The sequence below is a fragment of the Trichosurus vulpecula genome, chromosome 7 (assembly GCF_011100635.1).
Source record: "Trichosurus vulpecula isolate mTriVul1 chromosome 7, mTriVul1.pri, whole genome shotgun sequence".
In the NCBI taxonomy this organism is placed as follows: Eukaryota; Metazoa; Chordata; class Mammalia; order Diprotodontia; family Phalangeridae; genus Trichosurus; species Trichosurus vulpecula.
This window is the reverse complement of record NC_050579.1, coordinates 10,944,503-10,962,360: the sequence shown is the minus strand read 5'-3', so window position 1 is coordinate 10,962,360 and position 17,858 is coordinate 10,944,503. Positions and strand designations below refer to the sequence as shown.

At 56.8% G+C, this 17,858-nt stretch overlaps 1 protein-coding gene across 3 annotated transcripts in view; it reads left to right on the top strand.

Annotated features, from left to right (window-relative positions):
- The window catches only part of COL18A1 (collagen type XVIII alpha 1 chain), a 137,386-nt gene extending 124,031 nt beyond the window's left edge, over positions 1–13,355 (top strand). For all 3 annotated transcript variants that reach the window (XM_036766963.1, XM_036766962.1, XM_036766961.1), the window contains 16 exons: positions 1,149–1,175; positions 1,759–1,812; positions 2,555–2,629; positions 4,009–4,086; positions 4,712–4,754; positions 5,263–5,325; positions 6,427–6,470; positions 7,970–8,092; positions 9,000–9,144; positions 9,250–9,323; positions 9,691–9,822; positions 10,525–10,557; positions 10,960–11,283; positions 11,742–11,939; positions 12,367–12,482; positions 12,925–13,355. In XM_036766963.1, coding sequence (XP_036622858.1) covers positions 1,149–1,175; positions 1,759–1,812; positions 2,555–2,629; positions 4,009–4,086; positions 4,712–4,754; positions 5,263–5,325; positions 6,427–6,470; positions 7,970–8,092; positions 9,000–9,144; positions 9,250–9,323; positions 9,691–9,822; positions 10,525–10,557; positions 10,960–11,283; positions 11,742–11,939; positions 12,367–12,482; positions 12,925–13,141 — 1,746 coding nt within the window. In that variant the 3' untranslated portion in view covers positions 13,142–13,355. The remainder of the gene's footprint in view (positions 1–1,148; positions 1,176–1,758; positions 1,813–2,554; positions 2,630–4,008; positions 4,087–4,711; positions 4,755–5,262; positions 5,326–6,426; positions 6,471–7,969; positions 8,093–8,999; positions 9,145–9,249; positions 9,324–9,690; positions 9,823–10,524; positions 10,558–10,959; positions 11,284–11,741; positions 11,940–12,366; positions 12,483–12,924) is intronic.
- The last annotated feature ends 4,503 nt before the right edge of the window (positions 13,356–17,858 follow it).

The window sequence follows — 17,858 nt, the reverse complement described above, 5'->3', positions numbered from 1 at the left end:
GATTATTTCCCTCCCTTCTTCTCCATGTGCCCAGGATTCATGATTGGAGAGGCCAGGGAACTGAGAGTAGCATTCATGTTAGTCAGTGAGATGAACCCAGGTGGAACCTCCTAAGAAGGGAACCTACAGATTGGCAGATTTCCAAAGAGAGCCGAGGTGCCCCATTCCTCCATCACCTGGGCTTGGGGAACAGAGCAAAGGGGTATTCTGGCATGGAGGGGAGGGGAGGGGAGCTCCCTGGCCTCTGGGACCCTCCAGGCAGCCAGGGCCTGGCAGAGAGCCCAATGCTGTCGCCCATTCTCCCCATCAGCGCAGCCCTCTCTTTCCTGGGCCTACCCCCTGTGCTGTTTCCAGGCGGCCAGAGAGGGAAGGAAGCCTCCTTCCTTGGCTCCTTCGAAGCCTGCTCAGACGGCCCCACAGTCTAGGCTTTTGTTTCCACAAGGCTCAGCTATCTCCTTTCTCCTTCATGGTCATGAGCCATGTCACTGTCTCACAAATGGCACTGGAGATGGGAACTGCTGTCTTTGGAGCCCGAGCCTGGATCACGCCTGCCTCTGAGGCTTTGACTTGTCCAGACTCAGAGCAGGCTTTTCCCTCTCTGGGCTTCCACTTCTTCAGAGGATGAGAGGCCCCTGAGCTACATACAGTCCTTTAGGGTGTCACCTGTACGCTGTCCTCCACACTGCCTTTTGTGCTGTAATCATGATACTGCCCGTGGTGCTGAAAGCGTGGACTGCCTCAGGGCCAGCCTGCCCCTGGCAAAACAGAATTTTAGAGACCGAATGAAGCCCAGCAGGTCTGCGTGTTGAAGCCAGTGTCCAGGGTCTGGGCCTATGATTGAATATAAGGCAGGGCAGACAGGAGCCCCAGCCCACTGGCACTTTCCCTGGTCTCATAGACAGCTCAGGAGGCTTGGAGAGCTGCCCAGATGACTTGGGCAGGTGTTCTGGCATCTGTCTGGGTCCCAGGGGAAGGGCAAGAGACAGTTTCCTTTAAGCATGGATGGGGGTCTCCAGATGGAGTATCAGGAGTCTGGGCAGCTAGGGTGGGAAGGCTTGGGGGGATGGGCCAGGATAGCAGAGGGAATGGCAGCCGGCGGTCAGTCACAGTGATGATGGTACTAATGTGGCCTGGTTTTCCTTGCACAGGGGGACCAAGGCTACAGGGGGCCCCCGGTAAGTTCTGGATGCTTTTTTTCTTTCCCTACTTTGTACTGAGAGGATGAGAAATGTGCTCTGGGTGATAGTGAGCATCGACTTAGAGGCCCAGCGCTCTCTCACCATCTCTGAACCACGGCAAGAGTCGCCGAGGCCATGGCAGCGTGAACCTCGGGGTTCCTAGCCCTGATGTCACTGATGCGCCTCTCCTCCACGGCCCATGCCCCCATCCCGCACCCTGTTCCTGGGCCTTTGTTCTGAATGTTCAGCCCTCTTCCAACGTGTGTCTGGGAATTAGATGTGGTACAGCGGGAGTCCAGGGTGCCAGGTTCAACTCAGCTGCTAGCTCAAGACGCGACTCAGGCTGTTCCATCTGTCTAGACATTGGTTTCTTTCTCTATAGAGCAAAGAGACTGGAATTCATGGTTTTAAAGGCCAGTTACAAACCCCATGATCTCTCCAAGCCTCAGTTTCCTCATTTGTAAGATGTGGAGGCTGGACTTCAGGGTCTTTAAGCATCTGTTCATCTGTCAAGTTCCATGATCCTCTGAAGCAAGACCCTTCCTCCTGGTGGTTCTCAAATGCTATTTCTTTACTTCAGGGCCCCTATGGACGCCCTGGGCACAAAGGTGAAATTGGAATTCCTGGAAGACCAGTAAGTACTGTTCCATTTTTGTTTTCTCTGTCTTCCATTTCCCATTCGGTGTTCCCAATGTCCCCTGCCCTGGTCTTGCTGTCAGGAGCCCAGGCCTGCTGCTGCTGAGGGATAGTAATGGGGGCGACTAGCAGGCTGGGCATATGAGCGTCCAGCCCTTTCTGCAGCCCTGGGCAGAGCCTGGAACCACAGATTCAGCCTGGAGAGCTGACCAGTGGGGGTTCATGTTTGTGGGCTAGACTGTGTCCCATCGAGGCAGCTCATCTGGGTCCCAAGGTGACCTGTCCTGGGCATCATGAAGCACCAGGCCTTGACACAGATCTTGTGGGACATTAGGAGCCAAGCTGACTTCCTGCTCCTCCCATCCCTGTGGAGTCAGAGGAGAGATGAAGGCAGCATCCAAGGTCCCTTTGCTGGGATCTGCAGGCTTGGCCCTGGTTTGGATTCAGGTTTGGGCTGCCAAGCTAGGAGAGTCAGAACATCATGGTGGGGGGAGGGTTTCCTCTCAGATGTTTGTTCTCCCCATGCCTGAGCTCTGTCTATATGTGGGACCCTTGTGGCATGTTGTCCATGTGAATGGAAATCCCTCGTTTCCCCTCTGCCCTCCAGGATCCTGGGCATACTCCAATGTTCCTTCTGCCCAATTGCTGACTGGCTCAGCTTCTGCCTTCTGGAAATGGGGATGATCACAGAGGAGAAGCGTGGAAGAAGCTGACTCTCCTGATTTCCTTCTCTATTTCAGGGCCGCCCAGGCATGAATGGACTGAAGGGGGAGAAAGGGGAGCCTGCAGAGGCCAATGGAGGCATAGGACCAAGGGTAGATACTCTGGGGCTGGGGCTCAGTGGTGGAAAGGTGGATGGATGACGATGGGTGATAATGGGGTTGGGGGCTGGGTGACCGTGGGGCTGTGGGAAGCCTGTTCAGATGATGGGGCTGGGGGCAGGTGAGAAAGGAGCCTCAGGGGTCACAGTTTGGAGTCGGAAGCCCTGCATTGAAGTCCAGGCAGGTTCTGCCCCTTGGTACCTGCATGACCGTGGACAAGTCTTTTCCCTTCTCTGGCCTCAGTTTCCCCATTTTGCATGAGGGGATGGCCTCGATGGGCTTGGGTTCCCCTCCAGCTCTCAATCCTGTGATTCTGTGGAAGGTCATCACACGGGCTCGGCGATGCAGCCATCCCACATCAGCCAACCTGGCTGCCCTTTCCTGCCTGGTAGAGGCCACACCCTTTCTGTTTGGGGAGGGCAGGCCACAACTTTTCTCTTTGAGGTTTCTCTGAAATCTACATTCAGGGACCAAGTGTCATGGGCACTTATTACAAATAGCAGAAGCAGAGACTGATGGCAAACTCTAAGGAGGGGGCTGAGTATCAAGATGGCGCATGAGACCACAAATGAGCTACATTTTTAGCATCAGCCAAACTGGGTCTAATTAAAGCAACTCCTTTGAAAATGAAAGAATTGCAGAGTCCGTGAATGGGAAGGGCCCAGAGGCTTTGCTGGACAAGAATCCCCTTGCCTCCATCTTGGATAGGTGGGCATGGCCCAGGCCTCCCAGGAGCAGCCTGTTCAGCTCGGGGCTGACCCTCCGGATCAGAAAACCATACCAAAATAGCCCCTTGGCCTCTTCCACCCAATGCTCCTCGGGCTGTTCTGGGCCAAGCAAGACAAGGCTAACCCTTCCCGGGGACCACCTTTCAAATACTTGAACCCAGCTGTCCTGAGTCTTCTGTCCATGGAAGTTATAATGGGATAACCAAGCAGAGAAGTGAGAAGCGCAGACCTGTTACCACCTGTGGGCCTTCCTGCAGGTCCTCAGGTGTGGGCCTTCCAGACAGCCTCCTTTGCACTCTGCTGGGCAGGCCAATGTTTGGGGTGCGTCCTCCTCTGCCCGCCTGGAAGGGAGTGTTAGTGGTGAGCATCAGTGGGAGCTTCCTTGCTCCCCTTCCAAGTGACTCTGACAATGACAGACTAAGCCGGGTTGCTTGGCTCAGCCGAGAGTTTAGGGCTGATGAAGGAAGGGCCGCCGGCCTCCCCAGGGACCCTCGCTCCTCCAGGCTTTGTTTCATTTTCCAATTCTCTCAGCTCGTTTGTTTGTTTGAAGTCTCTTTTCCCATGGCCTCTGTCCTCTCCCCACATTTGGATTTGGAAGCTCATGGGCCAAGGTCCCTTTATTCATTTTTTCCCCTTCTCTTTCAGGGCCCTCCTGGACTCCCAGGGCCCCCAGGGCCCCCTGGCCCCCCAGGCCTCCTTGGAACTTCTTTCTATGACAATAACGTAAGTAACCCCTCCCTCTGCCACATCTGGTCACACACAGAGAAACACCTGGGGCCCCTGCAGGGGTTGGGGAGGCCTCACGATTCTGGTGAACATCTTCACCTTCATCTTGGACAAGGTCAGCCATCCAGGAAGCTTTGAGCACTGCTTCTAATCTCTGTCCTCTATCTGAAGTAAGGGCAGCTTGGAGTCTGCAAGACCTGAGTTCAAATAAGGCCTCAGACTCTTCCTAGCTGTGTCAGCCTGGGCAAGTCACTTAACCCTGCTTGCCTCAGTTTCCTCATTTGTCAAATGAACTGGAGAAGGAAATGGCAAACAGCTCTAGTATCTTTGCCAAGAAAACCCCCAATGGGGCCATGGAGAGTTGACTTAACAACAACAAACCTCCCACGATCTTTGTATGGCACTTCGCAAAGGGCCTGGCACACAGTAGGTGCTGTGTACCTGCTAGCTGTCGCCACTATAATTATTACGTCCAGGGGAGAGGGCAGGCCTCTGGAAGCATCGGTCCTCGGGTCTGTGAGGGCCGCTGTCCTTTTGCACTGGGAAGGGAGGGCCCCTTACGGCCTGGACTTGCCCCGGCAGGTCTCAGTGTCTCCAGCTTCTTTCTGTTTATGCTTCTCAGGGATTCCTAGAGTCTGGCCGCCCTGGGCCTCCAGGATTGCCGGGTAAGGAGAGTGGGAAGGAGGCTGGATTCCCCAGGGGATCACAGAGGGCTGGGGGAGGTGCTAGGGTGGCTTCCTCCACCTGCCCCTCCCCCACACCCCACCAACCACACCCTTCTCCCAAGCTGCAAAGCCAGCTGTTAGTGACCCACATTTCCTGTTGTCCCAGGACATCATGTTGCCCATACTCAGTCACTTGGACCTGGCCTCTGACCTTTTCATGTTCAAACCTTCAGGCCATTGGGAGTTCCTTGGGGTGGGGCCTGCCCCCACCAATGGCGGTGCCATGCTTTGGGCATCCCTGGAGTCTGGCTGCTTGGGCAGTAGTGGTGCCCACCCCCACCCCCTTTTAAAGACCCCCAGCTCCCTAGAGCAGGACGCTGTCCTGTCTGTCAGGTGCCCCACACACTTGGCCGCTTCTTCTAGCCTTTCAGGGCCCCATGGGGGGCTGGCAAGGTGGCTCTTGGGCATTCTCCCCCAGTTCCCAGACATCTGTGTCCTCCTGCCCTAGGTTACCAAGGTTCCCCTGGACCCAAGGGTGACAAGGGAGAAGCCGGACCTGCCGGACCACCAGGTAAGCCTGAGTGCATCGTGAACTCCGACTGTCCCCAGGCATGGGGGTGCTTGCCTCTGAGTGGTGGGGGATCGTGGTAGCCACCATCACGTGGAGCATGGTGCTCTTCAGGGTGGCAGGGAGTGGCAGGGCCTCCACGGACACCTCCTCTGTCACTGCTGGCTCAGGACTGAGAGGGAGGCAGGCTGCCATTGTCCGGGAGAGGTGATGTAGGCGGGGCTCAGCAGGGGGCAGAATCTGCACAGACTTGGGGTATACCCTCAGCACTCTCTTCAGCCAGGAAGCAGGCACCGACTTCCAGGCCAGCACAGGCTGAAGCCCCGGAATCGAGTTCTGCTCGGCCACTAATGAGCCGCACGCCCTCGGCCAAGTCATTTACCTTCTCTGGCCTCTGTTTCCTCATCTGCAAACAGCGGGGGCTGGACTCAGTGCCAGGTTCAGAGATAGGGTCCCGCAGCCCTCTGAAGCCCAAGACCAGAGCACAACTGATCTGGCCCATTAGAAGCCGGCATCAAACATTCCAGAGCAGAGTCAGTGCTCTCCAAGGCCTGGGCCACAGGTTCTCATGCTGTGCCCCCTGGGAGAGAGGGGGCAGCAGGTAGGGCTGTGGAGGCCCGGGTTGGTGCCGGTGCCTGACATCCCTCGGGGAGCCCCGAGGGGCCTGGGGCCTGATGTCCCTCAGGGAGCATCCAGGGAGGTAGATTTGCTTGGGGTTGGGGCAAAGGCACCATGCCATTGGGAGCCAAGAGCAGGGCTCTGAGCAGATGCCTGGCTGCAGCAGGCTGCCTCTCTCCTGGCTCCCCCGCCCTCCTCACTTGGGTTCCATCCTCAATGTTGATACTGGCACAGAAATCCCTCCTCAGGGGTTCACAGCAGCTCTGCTTGGGCTCCCAGGCTCAGAACAATGTTTCCTCAACCCCTGAGGGCCTTTCCATTGGCAGCTTTTTTGGGGAAAATGTCTTGCCTCTGTTTGCTTTCCCACAAAGGCTCTGGAGACCATGTTTCTGGAGCTGAGCCAGGGCCTTTGGGGCTGACTTAGCAGGGGGCCTGGGGCATCTCTGCCAGGACACCCATAACGTCTGCTGTCTTCTCTCCCACTAGGGATCCTGCCGTATGATTTCACCACTCTGGTGGAGCACATGAAGGTGAATGAGACCTCCTTCTCTCCAAGGGTTGGGACCTAACTCACCAGGGCCCACAACTGTGCCAGCCCCTTCCCCAGCCTCTCAAGGCTCCCCTGACTGAAAGCTTGGCCTAGGAGGGTGGGGAAGCCCCTCCAAAGGCCTTGGTGATCCTGTCAGGGTTAGGGAGTGCCAGGCTAATCAGGAGTGGGCAGGTAGGATCTCCGAGAGAGGCGGGGGCCCTGCACCCCTTGGGCTTCCATGGCTCTGGGACCCAGCTTCCTCCAAGGTGCCACTGTCCCTTTATCCCCTGAGTGGCTGGCCTCAGAATCATTGTGCTGGGTGATCCAGCCTGTATTAAGCACCTGCTCTGTGTGTGTGCGTGCTGAGGAGACCAAGACCCCGGCCCACCCCACTGCTTACAGCTTACACTCTAGCCCACCTGCCTACAGATCTCTGAGGCTTGTAAAACCTCACTGCCGTAATCTCTGCTGAGCCTCTCAATAGCCCTGGGAGGGAGGTGCCATTGACCCTTTTTACAGATGTGGTAACTGAGGCAGACAGTCATGAAGTGACTCCCTCAGGGTCACCTGACTTGTAAGAGTCTGAGGTAGGATTTGAATTCAGGTCTTCCTGACCCCAAAATCAGCCCTCTCAAGGAACCTGGACACTCTTAGGGGAGAGCACATGGAGAGACATACAGAGAGATAAGAACTAAATGCAAAGTTGGGAGCTCCAGGGTGGTTGGGGAGGAAAGGCCCCAGTGGTTACAGGGATTCACAGCCAAAGCGATGATCCAGACCCCCAGATTCTATGAGGTGGTGGTAAGGAGGGAGGGCATTCCAGGCAGGCGGCACAGCTATTGCAAATGTGTGGGGATAAGAAATGAGCAGGATGTGAGAATTGCTCAGAGAAGGTCAGTTTGGGCCCTTGAGGCAGGAAAAGCAGTTAATAGACTTTTGACTCAGGAAGTCCTGGGTTCAAGCCGGCCTCAGACAACTCTTGGCAGGTTACTTCTCAGTTTTCTCATGTGTATAGTGGGAATAGTTCCCAGAACTCCCAGGGTTGTGCTCGGCAGACCTCCAACACCAGGATTAAGGAGCCCCGGAAATGTAGGGGGGCAAAGGGAGGAGTTTAGGCTTGACTGGCTTGAGTCAGTGGCTCAGGAGCCATGAAAGTTATAGAGCAGAGGAGTGACCCAGTCAGGTCGTGGACTGTTGTCTTGGTGGCTGAGTGGGGGATGGGCCACTGACGGGAGACTCAGGTGGGGGGTGGCTATGTGAGTGGAGTGAAGGGGTTAGACACAACAGATGCTGGGGAGGAAGAGAGGGCCCAGGTTGTGGCAGGAGGGATGAGGGAGGCTGGGAAGCCTCAGCCCCTGGGCAGTGGGAGGCACGTCCTGCCTCCCTCAGCTGCCGTTGGTGGGATTCCACAGAGGCCTTTTGGGGGGTCAGGGAGGCTGCATCCCCCAGCACACCCCCCTGAGGACCTGGCTCCCTTCACTTGCCCCTTTCTCTCTACAGGGGGAAAAAGGGGAAGAAGGCATGAAGGGGGTAAAGGGTGAGCCCGGCAGTGGAGGATTTTTCAGCTCTGGAATCCGAGGCTTGCCCGGCCCTCCAGGCCCCCCAGGGAACCCCGGTGTTCCGGTAAGACCCAGCCCCATCCTGTGCCTCCCTGCCATTGCTCCTGCCCCAGGGGCCTCCCCTGCATTTTTTAATTTTTCCTCCTTCCCTTCCCTCCTCCCCAAGCAATCCGATATAGGTTATACATGCGCAATCACGTAAACATTCAATACATGCTTAAGGGTCTACTGCGTGTAAGGCCCCAGGGGATGGATGGCCTGGTGGTGGGCACTGGGCAGGAGGGACCTCACTGGGGCTCTTTCAGGATGCTGTTAGCCGTGGGCACCTGAGGTGGCCTGAGGAAGAAGCCTCAGGCAGGAAGGGAAGGGCCCTGGCTCCCAGGTTTGCGTCCGACCCTAGAGGGATGCTCCTGCCTGGGACATGCTCAGCTATGCCTCAGCACCTGGCAGTGGGCAGAACCAGCTCCCACAATGCCCAGTTGTCACCAGCCTGTCCTGGAAGTTCCCAGGAGGTCCCATGACCTCCCCACTACTCATTGATCAAACAGGCCTTTGGCTCTTTCAGGCCCAGCGTGGCTAATTGCATTGTGTGTGGGGGGGAGGGCAGTATTGTTCCCATCAGCCCCTCTGAGCTTCTTATGCCTGCCCTGTCCTGTTCCCCTGCTGGTACCCTGGGAGACCCAGAGTTCCTCCACCAGCCCAGGCCATACAGGATCTGGCCTCAGCTAAGCTGCCCTCTCAGGGCCCGGGCCAGATTCCGTTTGGGGGCGTTATTACCATCATGCCTGTAGTCACTTGCCCCATGGGCAGTTTGGGACACACACACAACAGCTCCCACCTGTGCTGGCATTGCCTGTGGAGCCTTGGTGGCCTGGGGCCCTGGGGATCTGCAATCTCAGGGGCCCCTCAGGATGGAACTGCTTCCTGGGACCCTGACATACAATGTGTGTATTTCCCTGTCTCATGCTTAGGGTCCTAAGGGAGAGAGCATCAGGGGTCAGCCTGGCCCCCCAGGACCTCAGGGGCCTCCAGGCATAGGCTATGAGGGACGGCAGGGTCCCCCTGGGCCCCCCGGACCCCCAGGACCACCGTCATTCCCAGGACCCCACAGGCAGAGTAAGTCCTCTGAGGGAAAGCCCAGGGGGAGGAAGGGTGTAGGTGGGCTCTGGGTGGGCCTGCCTGACTGGGGAAATGGGCTTCATTCTAGTACATGTCTTTCAGCTATTAGTGTCCCTGGCCCCCCAGGACCTCCAGGACCCCCTGGCCCCCCAGGGACTTCAGGAACATCATCAGGGGTAAGCACTAAATAAAGGCCACCCTCTGGGTGTACAGTGGCAGGCTGGACCCCCTGGCCCTCGGGGACACTATCCCAAGCTGATTCTAGCCTGCCAAGACACCCAACCTTGAGCAAGCAAGGCCTGCAGCTGGGGCCGGCTCTTAGTGTGCCCTGGGGCCACCTGGGAAGCCAGTACTGTCCACAGGGCAGATGGTGCCTCCTCCATGGTGAGCTGGGCCCCCCCTCTGGGAAGCAGCTCCGCAAGGCAGGTGGAAAGGGGTTCCTCCTTCCTTGTACTTCCTTGCGGGGTCCCTGCCTTCTCTTCCCCTCTGATCCCTCCCCTGCTTTCTGGCGGCACCCGCATGGACCCGGGCTTGTGTCTCCAGCAGCTGAGAATCTGGACGACCTACCAGACCATGCTCAACAGAGCCCATGAAGTACCTGAAGGCTGGCTGGTCTATGTCTCGGAGAGGGAAGAGCTGTATGTGCGAGTACGTCACGGCTTCAAGAAAGTCCTGGTGAGTCCCCATGAGAGGGCCGAGCTTCCTCACCAGCTGGCCTCATGGGTGAGCCTGTCACAGCAGGGCGAGAGAGGGAGCTGAGGATGGGCGTATGGCGGGGCTGGACCCCCAGAGAAACTACTTCCCAGCCATGTGACCCCAGGCAAGGTGTCCTGTCTCTCTGGCTTCAACGTCCTCATATGTAACATGGGGATAATTCTGGCCCCTAGCTCCCAGGGCTACGGTGAGGATCCAACCAGACAAGTAAAGTACTGTGCAAACCTTGATTAGAGGTGCATTAGCTATCATCACCATTCTTTATCAAAGTATATACTGTGTGTCAGGCCACAGAAACCAGGAGACAGTCCTGCCCTCAAGGAGCTCTCCTTCTGCTCACAGCTAGAGGGGGCCCATGGGGAAACTGAGGTCAAGGGCAGACAAATGGCTGCCCCGGTGGGCTTGAGCCCTGCCCCTCTGACTCCAGGCCCTTCTGTCTGATATCCAACAAGCCTTCTTTGGTTTGCTAGGCTGAGCCCCTGGTCCCTGGATCCCTCCGGTAAACAATCGCAAGAGGGGAGGGGCATGGGGGGATGGGTCCCCCAGGCTCCAGGCCTCTTCCATGTTTTCCACAGCTTGGGGTGTGTTCTTGGCCCTGAGAGGGGGCCCCCACCAAGGGGATATGGAGAACAAGCTCATAATGCAGGGTGTCTTTTTTTTCAGCTGGAGGCCCAGACTGTGCTCTCTCGGGGGGTGGTAAGTGAAAACCTATGCTTTTCCCAGGATAGCTGAGGGAAAGGGCAGCCCCGGCAGCAGGGGCAGTGAGGCTGAGAGCCCCAGAGAATGGTGCCATGCCGGGCTGGGCTCTCCCTGCCCTCCTGGGGAGACTCGGGGTTGTGCACGCTTAGAGCAGGTGCTCAGACCAGGCATTGATCCAGAAGGCTCCTCCTGGGCATCCACACACATCACATACACAGACACACACAGATGTGTATAACCACAAATCACACATGTGTATACATGTGTGCACACACGTACATGTGCATGTATGTTCACTATGCGCAGACATGCAGTCTGCTCCCAGCTGCTCCAGAGGCCCAGACGCGGAGCCTGACCAAGGCCTCTAGAAAGGCTTTATTGCTTTTCTCATTCCTCCAGGATAACGAGGTTGCAGTCCTGCAGCCCCCTGTTGTCGAGTATTCACCAGGGAACTCTGCCCCGTCAGGCTCCCACATCCAAGATGGCAGCCTTCCCTATCCTCGCCGGGGCTATCCACATTCAACCGCCAAGCCCTGGCGGGCAGACGACATCCAGGCCAACTACCCACGATTCTCCGAGCACGCCAATCATCACCCGCCGTATCATGGTGTCCAGCAGCACCATCACGACCGCATCCCCAGCTACCACGGCTCCTACACCAACGTCCGGCCCATGCAGCCCACGGCCTCTCCACTGCACAGGCACCATGACTTCCAGCCTGCTGTGAGTGCCCATGGCAGTGCCACGTGGCCGCCTTGGCTCAGCCATCCCCTCCAGCCCCAGCGGCTCCACGGCTTTCTGTCTGTGCCACAGCCAGAAATCTCTGCTGAGCCAAGCACTCCTTTGGCCCTGGGGCCTTGGCTGGGTGCATGTGGACTGTAGGCCTGTGAGGGCAGGCCCAGGTTGGATTGTGCATTGCCCACACCCAGCCACACCCACTTCTGCTTTCCCAGCCTTCTCAAGCTGTTTCCTATGTAGGTGCCCCTCAGTCAGTCACCGTTTACTCAGTGCCTGCTGCGTGCCAGGCCCTGGGTGTGCGCTTGGTGTCTCAGACTACGCTGTTTGCCCATGCGCTCTCTGTCTGTCGCCCCTTGGGGGGTCGTGCTCATCACCAGCTTGTTGACTGACTGATGGATGGACGTGCTCATCTGTGGCTGTTTCTTGTCTTCCTCTCATTCCAGCTTCATCTCATTGCTCTCAACGGTCCCCAGACGGGTAGCATGCGTGGCATCCGGGGGGCCGACTTCCAGTGCTTCCAGCAGGCCCGGGAGGTGGGTTTGATGGGCACCTTCCGGGCCTTCCTGTCCTCCCGGCTCCAAGACCTCTACAGCATCGTCCGGAGGGCGGACCGCAGCAACGTGCCCATCTTCAATCTCCAGGTAGGCTGCTCACGGGCATAGGCACAGCGATGTGCCCATCCTCTGGGTAGGCTGCTCGCGGACACTGCAGGCTCTGAGGGCCTGGGAGGGAGGGCCCCCCTCTCTACAAGGGGGGAAACTGAGGCTCAGGGAGAAGGGCTGCTCAGGCAGCTCAGCCTCTGGAGGCTGGCTGGCCACTCTTCCCCCAGCCCCCATCGGGTCATGGTCCTCCTGGCAGCGTTGGTGGCCAGATGCCAACGGATGAACGATATTCCTCCAGGACCTCGCGTCTGTTGGCATAGGATAGTTCTAAGTGGACAGTCCAAGCTCGGGGTCAGCTGAAGATGGGTCCCCGCACCTCTGCCTCACAGGCTGGACCCCTTGCTTGGGCCCTTTCCAATGTGTCTCCTGGTTTCTCCCCCCCCCACCCCCGCCCCACCCCGCAAAGGACGAGATTCTTTTTGACAGCTGGGAGGCCCTGTTCTCAGGCTCAGAAGGCCAGCTCAAGCCTGGCTCTCGCATCCTCTCCTTCGACGGCAAGGATGTTCTCCGACACTCTGACTGGTGAGTCCCCGTCCCTTGGATCCTGGGCTTGGGGAGCACGAGGGAGGCAGAGTCTATTTTTCAGTCTCCCCTGGCACTCAGACACAAAGTGGAGGAGGCGTTGGGACAGGATTTTTCTAGATTTCCAGCTTCCAAAGGGGGGCATTTCCAAAAAAGAAAGAAAAGAAACAGGGTCTTATCTTTGCTTTCTCCTTCCTCGAGTCCTGGTGCCCGTTCGTTAAGGACTGAAGGACCCTAGAGCCTTGAATTATGAGGGCCATGACCTGGGGATGCTGGCAAGAGGCACCTTTGGGTGGAGCTGATCTTGTGATTCTGGGGAGGCAAACCTTCCCCACCCCTCCTATTTCCCTCCCATTCTCTGAGATCTTCAAGTGGGGTCTCGGAGGACAGTTGGGGGAGCCAGGGCCCTGAGTGCATGTCGGAATCTTGGTGCATCTTGTAGGCCACAGAAGAGTGTGTGGCATGGCTCTGACACCAAGGGACGCCGGCTGACAGAGAGCTACTGTGAGACCTGGCGGACAGACCAAGGGGCTGCCACTGGCCAGGCGTCCTCCCTGTTCTCGGGCAAACTGCTGGAGCAGAAGGCCGCAAGCTGCCAGAACAGCTTCATTGTCCTCTGCATCGAGAACAGCTTCATGACCTCTGCCTCCAGGAAGTAGGAGCCTGTCCCTGCATGCTGGGGGTGACTGTCGGATGCACAGAGGACAGGGACAAGTTCAGGGAGTGACCAACAACCCGGGGCAGAGGGGCCAGAGGGGCCCAGGGCCAGCCCCAGACAGGCTCTGGCCCGGCTAGCCCGTGTCCTGCACGGCTCCGACTTTCATGTAATCACTGAAGAAATAAAAAGAAGCCAAAGAGTGTATTTTTAAAAAAGTGTAAAACAGAAGCCTGGTGCCAAAGGCGTCTCCCTCCTCCCTTCCAGCATCACCCCACGGCCGGCCTCCTCAGGTTCCTTCCCCAGGTCTGTGCCCCATCTGGAGCAGCCCCCTCGTCTGTCTGGCTTCCCCCTTTCCACTAGAACCCTTGGCCAAAGGGTCTTTCCTAGTCATGACCAGCAGGGGGCTTTGCTGAGACAGAGGGAAGGGGTTTTCCTTGACCTCAGTGAAAGCTCGTCCTGGCCTCTCCTCCTCCCCCCTCTTCCTCTCCTCCACTCCTCCTCCTCCTCCTCTTACCCCTCCTCCCCCTCCTCTCCTCCTTCTCTTTCTGTCTCTCTGTCAAGATGTCTCTCTCTCTCTGTCTCTCTCTCTGTCTCTCTCTGTCTCTCTCTCTGTCTCTCTCTCTCTGTTTCTATCTCTCCCTGTCTTTTTCTCTACCTCTGTCTCCTCTCTCTTTCCCCTCTCCCTCCTCTCTGTCTCTCTCTCTGGCTCTGTCTCTCTGTCTCCCTCTCTCCCCCTGCCCTTTTCCCTCCCTTCCCCTCCCTTCCCCTCCCCTCCCCAGAACAGCAGCTTTCTCTCTCAGGCCTTCACTTACTGTAGGTGACAGAATCACAATCTCCTTGGCAGGTCCCTCCCAGAGCTCTTGGTGGTTGAGCACCTTCTGCTCAGGTGGGCAGAGGGAGGATGGGGGCAGGGCCCTCCATCTGTGCTCAAGCAGAACCCTGGAGTTCTGGGTCCAAGGAGGGCTGTCAGGGACATGAGCAGCAATCTCGTCCAGATGCCCTCGGGTCCCTGTGAGGGCAGACACTGGGGCTCCCCCCACCCCACCCAGACATGTAGAGAATGAGCAGAGCAGTGCATGCTGCATTAGGATGCCAGCTACCCTTCTCTTTGCCCAATTTAGAGTCACTTTTACCCCAGAAGCAATCCCGATGGCCACCAAGGTTTGTAGAGGACTTTCCTCCCCCAGGTCCAGAGAGGTAGGTGGCATAAGCAGCAACGTCTCCATTTCAGAGATGAGGAAACTGAGGAAGCTGGGCCAAGTGAAGCAACTTGTTCACGGTGTCAGGAGGGTCTTCAAGTGAGCAGCAGGGTGGTGAGCACTGGGGACAGCTTTGGGGACCCCTTTGAACTTTAGGGTTCAGTACCAGTGGTCCCTCAGACTGTCCCGGCTTTGTCTCCCTGGTGGGTACCTCTGAGCTCATGGGCATGCATGGAGGCTAGAGAGGGTGCCAGAATGGAGGCACTCAAGTGTGCCCAGCAGCCAGGCGGGTAGCAAGTCCGGGCCAGGCTAACCTGGTAGTCCAGAGATTCCCCGTGAGGGATGTGGTTTGTTTGGAAGGAAAGCTCTTAGGCCCAGTGATTAGAAAGGGGTAGGGAAGCCCAGCCACCATGCCTGCCTTGTGGGCACCAAAGCATGCAGTGAACCGTGACCTCTGAAGAAAAATCTAAGCTGGTGCCCTGCCTGGCAGAGTCTTCGTTGGCTTGAGCTGGTTTCCAAATCCTGTTCCCCAAAGGGCTGGACTGGGCTTCTGGTGCTCCCTCCTTGCAACTCTGGGAGCTGGGGGTCCTCTTGAAGCCCCAGGCTGACAGCTCTCCCCTCTGGCAGCTGGCCACTTCTCTGTACTCTGGCCTCTGCCTACACGGCTTGCCTTAAGGCGATGGTGCTTCTGCTGGAAAGCCAGCAGCCTCTTTGTGATGCTCCCTGCACCCCCCACCCCCCACCCCAGCTTGGCCTTGCCGGGGAATCTTAACCTCATGGCCGCCCTTTAAGTACCCAGGTCGGCTGTCTCTGATGGGAAGACTGAGCTGCCCACTGCTCTGCTGCTGTTGGGCGCCAGACTGAGATCCTAATGGTGCCCAGCCCCCCCCCCCAGCTATTCTGGACCAGTGTCCCTTCTCCTGGAGAGGTCCTGGTGTGGACTCAGTGCTTGCTGACCCCTGGAAGTCCACGAACACAGCTGAAGAAAGCCCTGTTGTTCCTTTATCCAAATTCCCAAGCTTTAGGCTGGAACTCAGAGTAGGTCTTCAGCAATGCCCTTGGGGACACTTTCTACCTTTGCTGCCCCTTGGGGGCTTGAGGGAAAACTTGAAATGCAAATCTCACCTTGTTGCCTTTTTTTGTGAGCTATGGTTGGGTTTTATTGTTTTTAAGGTGGAGGGGACTTTTAAAAGCCATGGATAAGAACAGGTAGCCCTCAAAGGGATGATCAGCTCCAGATGGTTTCGTTCTAGGGGCTACAGTCATCAAACATTCAGGAGCAAAAGGAAGGAAGTTCGCATCTGGGCAGATGTGAAAATTTCCCTTAAAGATTTATTGGTAGAGTCCAGGCCTAGGACCATTGGGGGGTGGGGGGATTAAAGGCAGACAAACACCCTGGCATCTGTCACAGGCAAGGGGGAATGTACCGAGAGCTGGAATCTAAAAGAAATACAAATAACAAACAAAAATATTTTGCATAAAAATCTTTTGCTATGCTCCAGATGGAGCAGGCAGAGAGCATGGGATCTGGGAACCCAGGTGAGGGTGGTCAGGCCATTAACCATTAAATGGGGGTATAAATGGGCCCCTGCAGAATGCTTTCTTTTCAAGAACAAAAATCAAATAGAATCAGTGTTCGGATGAGGAAAGCACGCATTTCTGTGGGTTACTAGATCACACAATGTCCCTTCCCATTCATTGCTGGAGTTCAAACCAGTCCATCTGGAGCCCACAATTGTGGCCACATTCGTGTGACACTTCTGTCCTGGCAAAGTGTGTACAAAGCCAGGGTCTGGGGCTCAAGGCCCCTAGTTTGTCCCTCACTTCTTAGTTTTTTGGCTTTTGTGTTTTTTTGAAGGGGGGAAGGCAGGGCAATTGGGGTTAAGTGACTTGCTCTGGGTCACACAGCTAGTAAGTGTGTCAAGTGTCTGAGGCCAGATTTGAACTCAGGTCCTCCTGACTCCAGGGCCCGTGCTCTACTCACTAAGCCACCTAGCTGCCCCTGTCCCTCACTTCTTGTTACAGTGTTGGGGTTTCTGTAAAGACCCAAGAAAACAATTGGGCCCCTCTTGTTTTTATGTCTCCTGTACAATGTCTAAGGGATACCATCTGAAGCCTGTGGAGGAATGTGCCCGCACGTGTGTGTGTGTGTGTGTGTGTGTGTGTGTGTGTGTGTGTGTGTATCCATTGTGGGCTAGGACCTGTTTTCTGAAAGGCACTGAATAAAGAGAAATTTCCTCTTTTTTGTGCTGGTTCGTAGTTTCTGCCACGCCTTCACTTATGGGTTGGGGGGCTTGTGGGCAGGGACTATGGGGGCTGCATTGTGGTTCCCAAAGCTTCCAGCTCGATTGACCTTCTCACAAGCATACCTGGACAAGGACCCCTCCACATCACCCAGACCGAGTGCCAGCTTGCCTCTGCCCAGCGCCAGGGAGAGGGAGCCCCTGCTTTAGGAGAAGCTTTCACCCCCTGCCCCTACCTCAGCCCTGTCCACCAATCTTCCAAGGCATGCAGGTCATGGCCTTGTCCTATTTTCAGACAGAATTTAGGTGGTCACTGGGTGGTGAGGTCGAGGGGGCTTCTGAAGTCTGTCCAGTCTGAGACACCCATGGCTGGGGGGATCTTCACCAGAATCCTCTGGGATCCACCAGCCTTCTCCGGGCTGAATGTCCCAGTTGCTGCAGCTCATGAAAACACTAGCCCCAATTTCTGCGTGACTTGAAACCCACTGCTCCCTGCCTCCTCTCTTTTTATCTCATTAAAGGACTGCCCCCCTTACTTCAATGGGGAAAGACCAGGTTCTCCCCCACACAAAACCTCTGCTTCTCCTTGCTCCACTAGCCTTGCCTGGGGTGCAGTGGAGAGGGATCCTTGCCAAGGCCAAGCCCTCCAGCCCATCCCCTCCATCCTTCTTGGAAGGTTTTCCCTTCTGTTTCCCCCCTCCCCCCCCCCCCAGCCATCTTCAGTCTCTCCCAATGCTGTGGTTCCTCCCCTCATCTGCAAACAGGCCAGTCCTTAACAGGACATCTGCCTGACGGGCCTCCAAGGTCCAGAGTCCAAGAAGAAACTCCGGGAAGAGAGCTGCCTGCCCTCCCGCCTCTGTCCCCTCCCCCACGTCCCTCTTAGTCCCTTCAAACTGAGTACCAAAACATGGCTGGGCGGATTACAGTCCTTAACCAGCTGCTCAACCAGTTATGTCTCTTCTCCAGCCTCAATCATCTTGACCTCTCTGAAACTTAAACTGCTCTTGGCTGCCTCCCTCCCTTGTTCCTTTTCTTCCTCCCTCCTTTTCTCCTTCCCTCCCTTCCCCTTCCTTATCTATAGAATGGGAGGATCGGCACCTCCCTCCCAGGGTTGTGAGGATCACACGAGGTCAGATTTATAAAGCGCTCAGCACAGGGTGACACATGGAGCCTTCCTCTTCCCTTCCCCCCGGCCACTGCCCTCTACCAGTCCGTGCCCTGTCTGCCCGCCCAGCCCATTGGCCCATCCCCCAGGCCCTGGCCTGGGTCCTGTTGT